The 15567-nt window shown below is 41.3% G+C and overlaps 1 protein-coding gene across 1 annotated transcript in view; it reads left to right on the top strand.

Moving 5' to 3' along the window:
* LOC135074868 (sodium-independent sulfate anion transporter-like) overlaps positions 1-15030 on the top strand; it is a gene marked incomplete at its 3' end in the record, with an annotated part of 31214 nt that extends 16184 nt beyond the window's left edge. Inside the window, exons 9-15 of the mRNA XM_063969249.1 lie at positions 564-692; positions 1369-1533; positions 2703-2864; positions 10018-10158; positions 11736-11881; positions 13898-14059; positions 14899-15030. Coding sequence (XP_063825319.1) covers positions 564-692; positions 1369-1533; positions 2703-2864; positions 10018-10158; positions 11736-11881; positions 13898-14059; positions 14899-15030 — 1037 coding nt within the window. The remainder of the gene's footprint in view (positions 1-563; positions 693-1368; positions 1534-2702; positions 2865-10017; positions 10159-11735; positions 11882-13897; positions 14060-14898) is intronic.
* Between the last annotated feature and the right edge of the window lie 537 nt (positions 15031-15567).

Here is a 15567-nt window from a genome sequence, read left to right as displayed (position 1 = left end):
TGCGTCAAAATAGATTGGAGGACACTTACGTTTTAGTGGAATGACCACATTTCTATTAGTATTAGTATTATTCGTCGGCCGTTTGGTGGAGTGGTTCAGAACGGACTACTATGCCGAGAGGTCCCGGGTTCGATTCCCGGCCGGGCAGAAATTGAAATGATGAATTTTAATTTCTGTGACGGGTCTGGGTGTGACTATGTATAATATGTATGTATGTATTTAAAAAAAAAAGTATATAAGTAGTATATCCGTTAAGCTAGCACCCATAACACAAGCATTAAGTTGCTTACTTTGGGGCTAGCTGGCGCTGTGTGAAATTGTCCAAAGATTTATTTATTATTTATTTATTTTGGAGGACAAAGCCTCTACATAACCCGCCCGTTCCACCTATTGGTGAATGTTCCTAACTGTATGTCGACGACCTGATATAGTCGTTCTGGAACGTTCACTGTGTAAGGTCAGCATAGTATCCGGTGCAGGCCAGGAACGCCATAGTCGTGCTGCACTTGTATGGACGCACACCCTTCGCGCTTATTGGTAAGTCTTCATAACTTTATGGTGAGGACCTGTTAATACTTGTACTGATCAGGATCAATACCTGGTGCAGGCCAGGAACGCCATAGTGGTGCTGGTAGCGGCTATCATAGCGTTTGTGCTGCACTTGTATGGACGCACACCCTTCGCACTTATCGGTAAGTCTTCGTAACTTTATGGTGAGGACCTGTTAATACTTGTACTGATCAGGATCAATACCTGGTGCAGGCCAGGAACGCCATAGTGGTGCTGGTAGCGGCTATCATAGCGTTCGTGCTGCACTTGTATGGACGCACACCCTTCGCACTTATCGGTAAGTTTTTTCCTATAATATAGGTCCTCAAACATAGTTACATGGATCACTTTTTCTACATCAGAGGTCTCTAAAGTGGTCTCAAGAACCACTTGCTACACTTTCCATCATTTGCTATGATCTACGATTTGCCACCTAAAGATGAGGATGTCATATGACGCTGATTCTCAGACGGCGGCATTGTCTGAGTTGCATCAGGTTCTGAACGTGAATGTCAAGTCATATGTCAAAGTTAGGACAATAATTCGCGTCTTCGTTTCATTTGGTTTCGGAGGACACCGCCCGGCTTAAGTGAATAGGCTCCGCCCATCTGGTGAAGAAAGTACCACATATAACCCACTGGCTGTACCCATCAGCTAGTGGGGTTATGCGTAAAGCATTTCCTGACAAAAAAGGACATAATGTAAAGATACTTGGCAAGTCGGTAATGTACGAAAAACGGCACATAAAATCAAAAGCCTTAGCATCTTATGTGGCAGCAATAAGATCGATTTTGCAATGAAAACGTCGTTAATTCTCAGGCACAATCCACGGCGGCCTGCCCCACTTCGGGCCGCCTCCCTTTACCACTAAGGTTCACAACCAGACGGTGGACTTCGAAGGCATGCTGGGCGTGTTCGGGCCTGAAGGGCTGGTCATGCCGCTGGTCGCTATACTGGAGAGCATCGCTATTGCTAAGGCCTTTGGTAAGTTGATTATGGAAAGAAAGAAATATAAAAATCATCATCTTTTCAGCCACGGGAAGTCTACTTCTGAACAAAATCCTCCCCCAATGATTCACAGATTGGCCACCGATTCACACCTGTATCCAGCGCCTTCTTGCAACAATGGGACATAATAAAGCAAAGAATGAAATAACACAAAAATATTATACATGTTAAAGTTTATAAGGTTAGCTTCATGACCAACCTCATGGCAATACTGAAGAGCATTTCTTTTGCTAAGGCATTCGGTAAGCCTCGATATATCTCTTCTTTGCCACTCTTGTGTAACCAGGATCTATTTTGGCCTCCAAGAAAAAATAGGAAACCTTTTCATCATCATCATCATCATCTCAGCCATAGGACGTCCACTACTGAACATAGGCCTCCCCCAATGCTTTCCATGTTGCCCGGTTGGTAGCGGCCTGGGTCTAGCGCTTTCCTGCTACCTTTATGATGTCGTCGGTCCACCTTGTGGGTGGACGTCCCACGCTGAATTTTGAATTCACTTTATTTTGCTCTGTCATTATCAGATCATTTTGTATCCACTGCAGGAACACGATTTTCCAATTTACCACGTCTTCATGAAAATAAAATTCTCTAGATACTTACTTGCTTAATTAATGTAAAAAAATCTGTACAACTTTGTTTGTGTTAAAACTTAGCTTAATAGACATTGTGTCTATTGGATTGATCTATATAATTATAATATAATGTATAACATTAGTCTTCCTTCACGTTAAATGCATGCTGTGTTTGCCTGTAATAAGTTAATACATTGAACATGTACCTATTCTTGTTAAGATTTATATAATTGTATTGGTGTAATTAACTGTTGGTGAACCAAATAAATAAAATAAAATAAAATAGAGGATTTCATCTACAGTTACACTCCCAGACTTGAGGAGGCCTGATATTCGCAAATTTGTCCCTTAGTCGCTCTTACGACATCCTCAGGAAAAGTAAGGGTCTGTTGAAATCATATGGCCAGTTGACTAGTGTCATCATAGCCCTTTTTCTGTTGGTAGCGGAATTGTTGTCATTGTATTTTAAACTTTACTGAGATGAAAACCCCAATCGAAACCCTGTTTTTTCAAACCTGATTCTGAATAAACAATTTTGTATTTGTATTTGTATTATCTTTATTTTTCCAGCGGGTAGCACGACGGTAGACGCCACCCAAGAGATGATAGCCATAGGCATGTGTAATCTCCTGGCTTCGTTCGCTCAAAGCATGCCGGCTACTGGTTCCTTCACAAGGACAGCTATCAACCACGCTAGTGGAGTCATGACTCCGGCTGGATCTTTGGTAAAAGGTGGGTAATTTGTGGTAATCTCAAATCAACTATCAAATCATCTAAAGCCCGGTCCGTGAGCACGTAGAATTTTGTCCAATGACCCCAAGCTACCCATCCTTATCGCTCGCGCGTAGTTATATTGCTGTCGCGACTGTGCGACGGGCACCCGCAGTGAGTGTGCGAGAGCGATAGCAACATAATTACGCGCGAGCGATAAGGATGGGTAGCTTGGGGTCATTGGACAACATTCTACGTGCTCACGGACCAGACTATAGTGTCTCCACGAGTTGATTTGATAGTTGTGGCGACACCTATCGTCTCGCTACTACAAACTAGTGGCAGGCATCCCACAACAGATGGCGCTATATAGGTTTTCCGTAACACACGCCACCGTGACTACAAACCTGCATCGCGGTAGTAAAGATTTCCAGTACACATTGGTATGTAAAATTACCTAGCTTCGTTCGTTCAGAGCATGCCGGTTACTGGTTCCTTCACAAGGACAGCTATCAACCATGCCAGTGGAGTCATGACTCCGGCTGGATCTTTGGTGAAAGGTTGGTAATTTTTTCAAAGTCAAAGTCAAAGTCAAGGCTTTTATTAAATACTAGGCCCTTTCCAGTGGCAATGGGCAGGGCACATAGTACGCAGAACTGACGGCCGATGGGGCAGAAAGATTCTGGAATGGAGGCCGCGTACCGGAAAACGCAGCGTGGGACGCCCACCTACAAGGTGGACCGACGACATCGTAAAGGTAGCAGGGAAGCGCTGGACGCAGGCCGCTACCAATCGATCAACATGGAAAGCATTGGGGGAGGCTTATGTTCAGCAGTGGACGTCCTATGGCTCAAGTGATGATGATGATGATGAGGCCCTTTCCAGGGCGCTTATACACATCCCAAATACAGCTTGCCCTATCACCACTTCGGGACAACATTATGGGCTAGTGCTGAGAAGAAGTGTTGTTAATTGAAGTGGAGAGACAAGATGATTTAATAGTTGTAGCGACACCTATCGATTCGCCACTACAAACTGGTGACAGGCATCACTCAATAGATGGCGCTGATATAACCTTACTAATGCACACGCCTCCACGCCTACTAACCTACATCGCGGTAGCAAAGATTCCCAACTTTGAATGCATAAACATGTGCAACCTCATTCGATTGTAGCGGATACAGCTCTCCACACGATCTCCCGCCATCTTTCTCTGTTGGCAGACTGTCTGGTGAAGTTAGTTACGTGGTTTCCCAGTTCGAATTTAACTCGGTCAGTTCAGCGCTAGGTGACCTGTCACGTGATCAGAAAATTTTCCCTGAATTGAAGTAGAGAATCGAGATTTTTGAGTGGTTAAGCAAAAGTTCGATAATCTATTAAATCGGTTGTTTTATTGCATCTGTGCACACACATTTATAGTATCGGTATAAGGCCGGAACAGTGACCTCATGAATATATGTGAATCAGCTTAACACTAGCCCCCTTATTAATAAAAAGTTACAACTAAGATGAACTCTGGATTAAAATGTCATTTCCATACTAAATGAAAATTTAAGCCCGAGTGTTGGCAACACTGAGTGACGTCACGTTTTGTGGCGGGGCTCAGAGCGGCGCGCGCGGCGCTGAACTCTTTTTGCTCGAGCCACCGAACGGGACGGACCGAACAGAATCGCGTAGTGCCTATTTTTGTGTCTAGTTCGAATTATAAGCAAGATAACGGTTTTAGTTTTATTTTAAGTGATTCTTTTGTTACCTGTAAATAATTATTAATTGTCGAATAAATCTCTAATGTTTTTCGTAGTTATACGTTTTATTCTACCCTCAGTCCGGTAAAAGTTTACATCAGAAGCGGGCTACGAGTTTTCCTAACGCGCTCAAATAAGTTAAGATGGGAGGTAAAAGAAAACACAAAAATAGGCACCGAGATAGAAAAAAACGTGTCCGTTCGCCATCGCCAAGCAGCAGCAGCACATCCACGAGCAGCGACAGCGGGCCGAGGACGCCGCCGCCCACCTCCAAGGCTCGGAAAAGGACAAAGGTATCGCACTCAAACGATACTGAAACTGTGAGTACAAATAATAATCCTACCTTACACAATATGATACCTGATTTTGACCCACTTACCGACAATGTTACGTCATGGCTAAAAGTGATAGAATCGTATGCGTCAACTTTTGCATGGACCGATAGTATGATTCGATGTCAGGCATTAAATAAACTCAAAGGTTCGGCGAAAGTGTGGTATGAGTCTTTATTACGCAATGATCACACCTGGACTACTTGGTTATGGAAAGATTGGATGGAAAAATTATCCAATACGTTTAGAGTGAAAAGGAATATGTTTGAATTACTAAAAGATATTATTGACCGTCGACCTGTCGAAAATCAGTCCCTATACGACTTCTTTTTTGAACAAAAGGCAAAAATAGATAGTTTGTGCTTAAACTTCTCAGAAGGCGACATAATTTCAATCATATTAGGAAATATTGGCGATAATAATATTACAGCCTCAGTTGAAGCTTGTAATTTCAAATCATGCGAAAGTTTAGCTGGATTTTTGCATAGTCGGACTTATAAATCGAAAACCAAACCAAACACTAACACTAATAGTAGCTCACGTGAGGTTATTTCTAACGCAAGGGTATATACTCAACCCACCAATATTATCACATCTCAACAAGCGTCAACTAACAGTAACGCATCTTCATCTTCGAATAGTCAGATGAATGCGAATCACACACAAACGCGTAAACCTTTAGAGTGTTACAATTGCGGGGGTAGTCATAAACGAATACATTGTTCTGTGAAATGTGAGTTCTGTGGCAAAAGAGGTCATTCGGAAGCTACTTGTTATCACAAAAAGAACTCAAAAATAGATAAATCGGAAAAAGTTGATAAGTCGGAAAAGCAGGAAACGAAGTTTGTACAGTCATCTAACTCAAAAAGCAAATTTTGTAAGAGGGTACATATAAACGGCTTAGATAACGATGCATTCATAGATACTGGAAGTAGTTGCTCAATTATATCGTCTCATTTAGTGGACGGGCAAAACATACAGAGAATTCCATTGACCGCACCTGTGACGCTGCAAGGATTTTCTAAAGATACTTTAAAAACGGTAACGGAAATAGTTCAAGTCGATCTTAGATTGGATTCTATAGAAATTAATAAAGTTGACATGTATATCCTTGACGAACTTTCTGGGTGCAACGTTTTGATTGGACGTAATGTTACAGAACGACCCGATTTAATGTATTCGCGAATAGGTAATAATCTAACATTTCAATATGCAAAAAGTTTTGAAGAATTTTGCAGCGTCATAGATGAGTCGATTGGGAGTTTTGATGCAGATTCACATCAACGCGAATTATTAGTACTTTTTGATAAATATCAGCAATGTATAGCCTCCACGATAGGTGAACTAGGAGAGGTTAGTGGACACGAAATGAATATCAATCTAAGCGACAATAAACCAGTTCAGTTTCGACCTTATAGGACAGCACACAATGATAGGAAAATCATTAGAGATATGGTAAATGAGCTATTAGAGAATGGGATAATTCGTGAAAGTAGGTCGGCCTATGCGAGCCCGGCGTTGCTTGTAAATAAAAAGAACGGCGAGAAACGTCTCTGTATAGACTACCGTGCGTTAAATAAAATCACTATTAAGGACAAATATCCGATGCCACGCATAGAGGATCTCATCGATAGGCTTCAGGGGTGTAGATTTTTTACTAGTCTGGACCTGAAAAGTGGGTACTATCAAATCAAAATGGCAGAGGAGTCCATTCACAAGACTGCTTTTATAACTGAAGATGGTCATTACGAATTTCTAAGACTTCCCTTTGGTTTGGTCAATGCACCATCATGTTTCCAGCAGATGATGAATAAAGTCATGGGAAACCTTAGATTTGGCAAAATAGTATTATATTTAGACGATATATTGATAATCAGCGAAACGGCTGAGGAAAATTTAGCTTTACTCGAAAACGTATTAAATATATTCAAGGAATAACGGCCTCACTTTAAATCTAAAAAAATGCCATTTCCTTAAAACGGATATAGAGTTTCTCGGTTATAGAATTGATTCTGAGGGTTTGAAACCTAGTGAAAACAAACTGAAAGCCGTCAAAGAATTCCCTGTGCCTAGAAACGTCCATCAATTGCGACAGTTTCTTGGATTAATCAGTTACTTTCGTAAATTCATCAAAAATTGCGCCATGCTATCAAGTCCACTCACAAAGCTTTTAAAAAAGGATCAGTCTTGGGTATGGAACTCCGAAAAGGATACAGCGTTTTTAAACCTTAAAGCAGCTTTAACTTCACAAAATGTTTTGACTTTGTATGATCCGGAAAAAGAGTGTGTACTCTACACGGATGCTAGTCGTGAGGGCATTGCTGGTATCTTGATGCAGGTAACTGAAAATGGTGAAAAACCTATTCACTATTACAGTCGTCAAACTACAGAAGATGAGAAGAGATACCACTCTTTTGAACTCGAGCTTCTAGCTATTGTACAGTCTCTAGCAAAATTTCGACACTACTTACTAGGGGCCCATTTCCGTATTGTGACAGATTGTAGTGCAGTTCGCTATGCTTTGACCAAAAAAGACATTATTCCTAGAATTGCTAGGTGGGTTTTATCAACACAGGAATTTTCGTTCGATATTGTACACAGAGAGGGCACTCGCATGCAACATGTTGATGCTCTAAGTAGAAATCCAGTACCATCCGGGGAGAAATCTGAATCAGAGCTAATATTGTCGATAACAGAGGCAGATTGGTTATTGTCGGTTCAATTACAAGACCCACACATTGCACAACTTAGGGCGATCTTAGAGTCAGGCGAAGCGCACAATCATAAGGACATATTTAGCAAATACGAGCTGCTAGGTAATAAAGTATATAGACGAACAAGCCAAGGTCGTCGCTGGGTTGTCCCTAAAGCATGCATCTGGCAGATCATTAAATGTAACCACGACGACCTGGGCCATTTCTCGGTAGACAAAACTTTAGAGAGAATATCTTATCAATATTGGTTTTCTCGTATGCGACACACGGTAAAGAAATACATTAAAAATTGCATCAATTGCGTTTACTACAAGAGCAAGGGTGGTCCAAAGGAAGGCGAGCTTTACTCTTTACCTAAACATGCTCAACCCTTTCACACTCTACATTTGGATCACCTAGGCCCATTTGTAGAAACGCAAAAAGGTAATAAATATTTATTAGTAGCTGTGGACGCATTTACTAAATTCGTCTTTATAACAGCAGTGCCGAGTACAGACAGTATTAATGTTATTTCTGAGCTTGAAAGTATATCAAAGATTTTCGGTAACCCTAGGCGATTCATCACAGATGCCGGTTCGGCATTTACGTCTAAATTATTTAAAGATTATTGCATTACAAGAAATATTAGGCTTCATACTATAGCTACTGGAATACCAAGATCAAACGGACAAGCCGAAAGGTTCAACAAAACTATTTTAGACTGTATGAAAACAATGGGGGCTGATTTAGATGAGGATTGTTGGGATACGTGTATAATTTCATTGCAACAAGCAATTAATAGTACTTTTCATAAAACGATAAAAGCAGTGCCCAGTGAAGTGATGTTCGGATACAGACTTCATACCAATAGTGACAGCTTAGGACCCGAGTCTAGTCTTGATATCGAGCGTACTGTGGACGTGACTGAGTTGCGCAAATCCGTGGTCAAAAATATTAGTGAAGGTGCTAAGTACCAGAAAGAAAGATTTGACCACAATCGAACTAAAGCCAGGAAATATGACGTAGGAGACTTAGTCTTAATAAAAATTCAAAGTCAAACTAATGATGGACGGAGTAAAAAGTTATTACCGGTATTCAAAGGTCCATTCCAAATAAAAAAAAGTCTGGGTCATGATAGATACGAAGTGCATGATATGAGAGGTAGTGAAAGAAGCAATAGAGCCTATAACGGAGTGGCTGCGGCGGAAAACATTAAGCCTTGGATAAAAATTGATGGATGGAATGTTGATTAAATTAGACGTGTTGGCAAGGTATTTATTAACTATTTTATGTACATAACGGTCGAATCTTTTCATGAAATATTTTCCACTTTATTTTTATAAACTAACTAGGTGGTATTGAATAAAACATGTTCAATGATATTCATATTCCTATTCCTAAATTATTTACATTAAATTATTTACACTAAATTATTTTACGTTTAATTATTTACATTAAATTATTTTATATTAAATTATTTACATTAAAGTATTGACATTAAATTATTTACTTAAAGTTTAAGTAGTCTAGAAAATTTACACATAATTTTCTCTAAAGAACGCTCTAATTTATATTTTATTATAAATAATGTGTACTATTCTTGGTATAATTCAGTTATTTACTAGATAATCTAATGGACTATGTCTTGCTACCTAAAGTATAAGAGAGTGAGCTGAAGCAGTTATTGCCTAAGACTAAAGGAATAAACTGGAACAGGCACTACTCAAGGCAATAAGGTAGAATATAGACAAAGTAGTCAGCACAAAATTATCTAAGTATAAAGATAATCAGTTCGATTTGGACTATCTAGTAATCAACTAATACAAATATCTCTTACAGAGTTTCAGTAGTATCCTAAGATTAAAGGAACTGCTAGGAAAAATCTGTAAGGATTATAAAAACATTTATCATGATGGGCCGAGAACTCGCGCTTATTCACAACTGTTGCAGGTTGATCTTCGTCAGGTCTCTCGTGTCAACACTTGGAGTTGGCTTACCTCATGCGGACGTGCCTGAGGACATGCACGATGCAGGAGGGCCGTGTTGGCAACACTGAGTGACGTCACGTTTTGTGGCGGGGCTCAGAGCGGCGCGCGCGGCGCTGAACTCTTTTTGCTCGAGCCACCGAACGGGACGGACCGAACAGAATCGCGTAGTGCCTATTTTTGTGTCTAGTTCGAATTATAAGCAAGATAACGGTTTTAGTTTTATTTTAAGTGATTCTTTTGTTACCTGTAAATAATTATTAATTGTCGAATAAATCTCTAATGTTTTTCGTAGTTATACGTTTTATTCTACCCTCAGTCCGGTAAAAGTTTACACGAGTTTAACTAGGTTGTAACTTTTATTGATAAGGGGGTTTATGTCTAAACCTGTTTATTTTACCTTAAACTTGTGTTTCCAGCTGGCCTGGTGCTGCTATCAGTGACGCTCCTCACAGAGGCATTCTACTTCATCCCGCGCGCTACATTGGCCGGAATAATCATTATGGCCATGGTCTCGCTCATAGAACTGGATGTGGTCAGGAAGCTTTGGAGGAATAGCAGTGAGTGTGTCAATATTTATAACTATACTAGCTGTGGCCGCGACTTCATACGCGTGAAAATACACTCTACGTCAAATAAATCGCACCTCCCGCGACAAGCATTTTCAAACGTATGCATCCCCACTTCCCACCAATATTGGTACCATTTAAAAGCCTAGTTCTAACCTTCATTTAATTAAAGGGAAGGTTTTTACCCCAAAAATGTGTCTTTAGAAGGATCCAGAGTCACTTCTTCAAAAAATAGGTAGTTACGCTAGAGCCAACTTTTATTGCTATAAAACTGTTTAGTTGGGTTTCATTGCTATCCATCTGTTAAAGAGGACACGTGAAATCATTATTTGGTTTTATAACCATAAAAATTGGTCTAATTGATCCCATAGGTGGGCCCAAAGTGAGGTATTTTTTCAAGTTACATTTATGGTATATGTTATTCATTTATTAAGAAATTAAATGTGTTTTTCTTTAAGGATATTTATTGGGCTTTCAAATAACACCAATATTGTTGGGGCACCATGATTGTGTCAGAAGAAAATCGTTAAAGTTTGCGTCGCGGAAGGTGCGGTTTATGTTGAGTTTAGTTTGAATAATATTTTCCGTTTTTGCAACATTTTTCTTTACTGCTCCGCACCTATTTGCTGTAGATTGATGTTATATAGCCTAAAAAGCCTTCCTCGATAAATGGGACATCCGACACAAAAATAATTTATCAAATCGGACCAATAGTTCCTGAAATTGGCGCGTTCAAGCAAACAAACATTTCTGCTTTATAATATCAAGTATAGATTATAAAAACTTTCTAAACCCTTGAACAAAAGGCTGACAAGTGACTGAGTTTCTTGCGCTGCTTCTTCTCAGCACTGACTGGCCCACTTATTGTCTCGAAGCAGTGGTAGGTTTAAAGTAATACTGGCACATGTAAAAGCGGCTTTTAAATATCTACTTGTAAAAATAAATAAGTTTTATGAGTAATACGATTTGCAAATATTTATTACTGCGGCCGCCCGTGACTTTGTACGCGTGGACCCCGTTTTACCCCTTTTTAACCAATGGTACACTGTGATTCAACTAAATAAAATTTATTTATTTAATAAAATTTCAATAATATTTACGAACGTCAAAAGCAGTACTTTGAACAGCGCTTGATAGATGGCGTTGGACGGCTTCGTCGTCCGCATGAATATTTTCGAACGTCAAAAGCAATGTTGATGATGGCGCTTTTTTTGTGAATATTTCTCACGTCTTATTTATTTATTGAAAGGTTTGTCACATATCGTCATAAATTATAGCCTATATGTTATTCTGGGTTATCCCAACTTAATATTATAAATGCGAAAGTAACTCTGTCTGTCTGTCTGTCTGTTACGCTTTCCCGCTTAAACCTCGCAACCGATTTTGATGAAATTTGGCATAGAGATAGTTTGAGTCCCGGGAAAGAACATAGGATAGTTTTTATCCCGGTTTTTGAAACAGGGACGCGCGCGATAAAGTTTTTCTGTGACAGACAAAATTCCACGCGGGCGAAGCCGCGGGCGGAAAGCTAGTTAGTTGATAAAAATGACTTATTTTCCTGTTTTCAGAGCTGCAACTAGTGGTATATACGGTGACAGTGATCACAGGCGCTTGCGCAGGACTAGAATACGGTATTCTAGCGGGCGCGTGCGTCGATGTGTTGCGGGCTTTAGCCGCCGCCGCCCGTCCGCCCATCAGCACGCATACCTTTAAGGTAAGCTACTTACAGTCTGGTCTGCGAGCAATTATGTTGCTGTCGCGCTCGCACACTCACTGCGGGCGCGCGTCGCACAGTCGCGACAGCAATATAATTACGTGCGAGCGACAAGGATGGGCAGCTTGGGGTCATTGGACGAAATTCTATGTGCTCGGCGACTGCAATTTAGCGGATATAGCACAACTATTGCTAGTTTTTTCCTGTTATTGGTTGCCGTTCAATGATGGTTTTGACATATCTGACAATGTCATGTCAAAAATAACCAATCATGCAGCATCTGGACCTCGCGTCTACGTATCGCCATCTGGCGGATCCTTCAATCGCGAAAACCCTCATTGCGATGTTTCTGTTCATATCGCAAATGCGCTTAGCGACTACTAACTAATAGCAGTCGCGTTGCTATTGTACCATTAGCAACCAGTTGCTATTTTTCGCTAATAAGACTGCGGCATCTCATCATCTGCTCGTCACCACTCGCCATCAAGGTGCTTATCACCACTAGAGCTGCAACTAGTGGTATATGCGGTGACAGTGATCACAGGCGCTTGCGCAGGACTAGAATACGGTATCCTAGCGGGCGCGTGCGTCGATGTGTTGCGGGCTTTAGCCGCCGCCGCTCGTCCGCCCATCAGCACGCATACCTTCAAGGTAAGCTATAGTCTGGTCTGCGAGCACGTAGACTTTTGTCCAATGACCCCAAGCTACCCATCCTTATCGCTCGCGCGTAATAATGTTGCTGTCGCGCTCGCACACTCACTGCACAGTCGCACAGTCGCGACAGCAATATAATGCGCGAGCGATAAGGATGGGTAGCTTGGGGTCATTGGACAAAATTCTACGTGCTCACAGACCGGGCTTTACACGGTGAAACTTGCCGCAGTATTACAATTTCACAAACATAAGTGACAGTATATGGATCTGAAACGTGGTCGCTTACTATGGGCCTCATAAGAAGGCTCATGGTCACCCAAAGGGCGATGGAGCGGGCTATGCTCGGAGTTTCCCTGCGTGATCGAATCAGAAATGAGGAGATCCGCAGGAGAACCAAAGTAACCGACATAGCTCGCAGAATTGCTAAAATCAAGTGGCAGTGGGCGGGGCACATAGCTCGTAGAGACGATGGCCGTTGGGGCAGGAAAGTTCTCGAGTGGCGACCACGGGCTGGAAGACGTAGCGTGGTTTTAACCCTCCGTATTTTCATATAGGTGGTAATTTTTAGAAAATTCTATCTTAGCAGATGCCTACGTCATAATACATACTAGCCTTTAGCTTAAAATAAAATATTTTAGTGCTCACGGAGTGGCGGAGAAAATGATCACAAACATCTTTGATCATAAATTATATTACATACTTTCTAAAATAGAGTCTTCAATTTGATTATCATAGAAACGCCACTTAAACAACACATCTACAGTCCTGCTGGGAAAAAGTCTTCCAGATCCTTCCACTGTTGTACATAATGTATCGTATCGTATCGTTTCAGCCGAAAGATGTCCACTGCTGGACAAAGGCCTCCCCCAAGGATTTCCACAAAGACCGGTCCTGCGCCGCTCGCATCCAGGCACCTCCCGCGACCTTCACCAGATCGTCGGTCCACCTAATGGTCGCCACTCAAGAACTTTCCTGCCCCAGCGGCCATCAGCTCTCCGAGCTATGTGCCCCGCCCACTGCCACTTGATTTTAGCGATTCTGCATACTGTGCTATCTTGTAATGAGGGCTATCGTTTTAGCGCTCACCAGTTAGCGCCACTGTAGAGTAAGGTCCTGTCACTTGCTAGTAGCGAAGACAGTGGCGCCAACTGGTGAGCGCGAAAATGGTAGGACTATCGCATTTGCACTCATCAAGATGGCGCCACTGTAGAGTAAGGTCCTGTCAATCGCCAGGGGTGCCAACTGTTAAGTATAAAAACGATAGCCCTCATTGTAAACTGTTTTGAGACAAATACTTTCTATCTATCTTTCCTAGTCAATCACGTTACAACGTTTATTATTCACTTCTAATTATATTTCCAGGTGGGCAACCAAGACTGCATCTGTCTAATTCCAGTGGGCGACTTGTCGTATGCAAGCGCGGAGTACATTCCAAACGTGTTGCGGAAACACGCGCAAACCCGCGCCACGCTCATAGTGTTCGATGCTAAGCATTTGAACAGCTTGGACATTGGCGTGGCTGAGGTAAAATTTTATAGAAATAGATTTCTTTTGGCACACAGAATATCAAATCCTTTAAATTAAATAAAAAGGAGAGTTTAAAAAAGTCATTAAAACCAACCGCTACGAACCGGTCAATCTAGAAATCATTGAGGGAGGCCTATGTTCAGCTTTCAACGTCCTGTGACTGAAATGATGATGGTGATTCAATGTAAAGCAAAAAGTATGCCAAGAAGATCGCAGAGTAAGCCTAGGCACAGACCACCGATTTTTTGTTGACAGATAGTTTAGTCGGACAGTTAATCAGTATGGGCATGTATGGAAGTGCGCACATTACACCGATTGATTCTTCATACAAATTAGAATCGGGTCCAACTATCGACAGACTAAAAAACGTTGTTCTGCGCCTAGGCTAAGCCGCGACACTTATTTCTTCAGCAAGCTACTTTTGGGGCACTGGATTGCGTTTAAATATACTTCTACATAAGAACAGACCGGTTAGAGTCTAGCCTGTTCTTTTAGTAAGTATTAAGGTATTACTATTTTTGTTGTATTGTCTAGCCGCTAGACAATACAACAAAATTGTCTAGCCGCTAGACAATACAACAAAAATAGTAGTACCTTCGTTCTTCTTAGGCATGAAGCTAAGTTATAGGTTCCTATGGTTGTTGCGCGGTGCAGGTTATGGGTACATCAAATTCTGCGAGAATTCAGACACCTTTAAGTTACACGACATTATCCCTCCTTCACCGATCCACTATCATAAAACCCTAATGTTCACTTTCGAGCCGAACCTTGCTCATATTCGGATACGTTCGCCGAACACACACGCATTCTCTCATGTAAATTTTCTTTGTTTCCAGAACCTCACATCTGTGATAGTAGACTTGGAAGTGACGTGCCACCGGTTCCTAATTTGGAACCTATCGGAGCCCCTCACGAAGTTGTTGGAAGACATACACCCTGGTTTCGGAAGCCGATGCGTGACTGGGCCTAGCATATTCTGGGTAGGTCCATATTCGCTATTTACGTAAGGTAAAGCCCGGTCTGTGAGTACGTAGAAATTTGTCCAATGACCCCAAGCTACCCATCCTTATCGCTCGCGCGTAATTATATTGCTGTCGCGACTGTGCGACACGCGCCCGCAGTGAGTGTGCGAGCGCGACAGCAACATAATTACGCGCGAGCGATAAGGATGGGTAGCTTGGGGTCATTGGACAAATTTCTACGTACTCACAGACCAGACTATATCTGTGTGTATCGTATCTGTGGGAGTCATGTACCTATACAAAAGTACTTTGAGTCTTTGAGAGTTCCTAAACAGAATACAAACTATTTACACTTTCAAACCATCTTAATAATAAAACATCTAAGTAAGATTCTTTATTAACATAAAAACCATATTTTCTAGAAATCCTACTTTTTAACCGACTTCAACAAAAAGAGGAGGTTCTCAAATCGGTTGTTTTTTTTTCTATTAAATTTTTATCAAAAAACAAAAACATTACGTGTCATTCATTAATTTAACATTC

This window comes from Ostrinia nubilalis, chromosome 9, assembly GCF_963855985.1.
Source record: "Ostrinia nubilalis chromosome 9, ilOstNubi1.1, whole genome shotgun sequence".
NCBI lineage: Eukaryota > Metazoa > Arthropoda > Insecta > Lepidoptera > Crambidae > Ostrinia > Ostrinia nubilalis.
The sequence above is the reverse complement of the archived record's forward strand: the minus strand, read 5'-3'. Positions and strand labels throughout refer to the sequence as shown.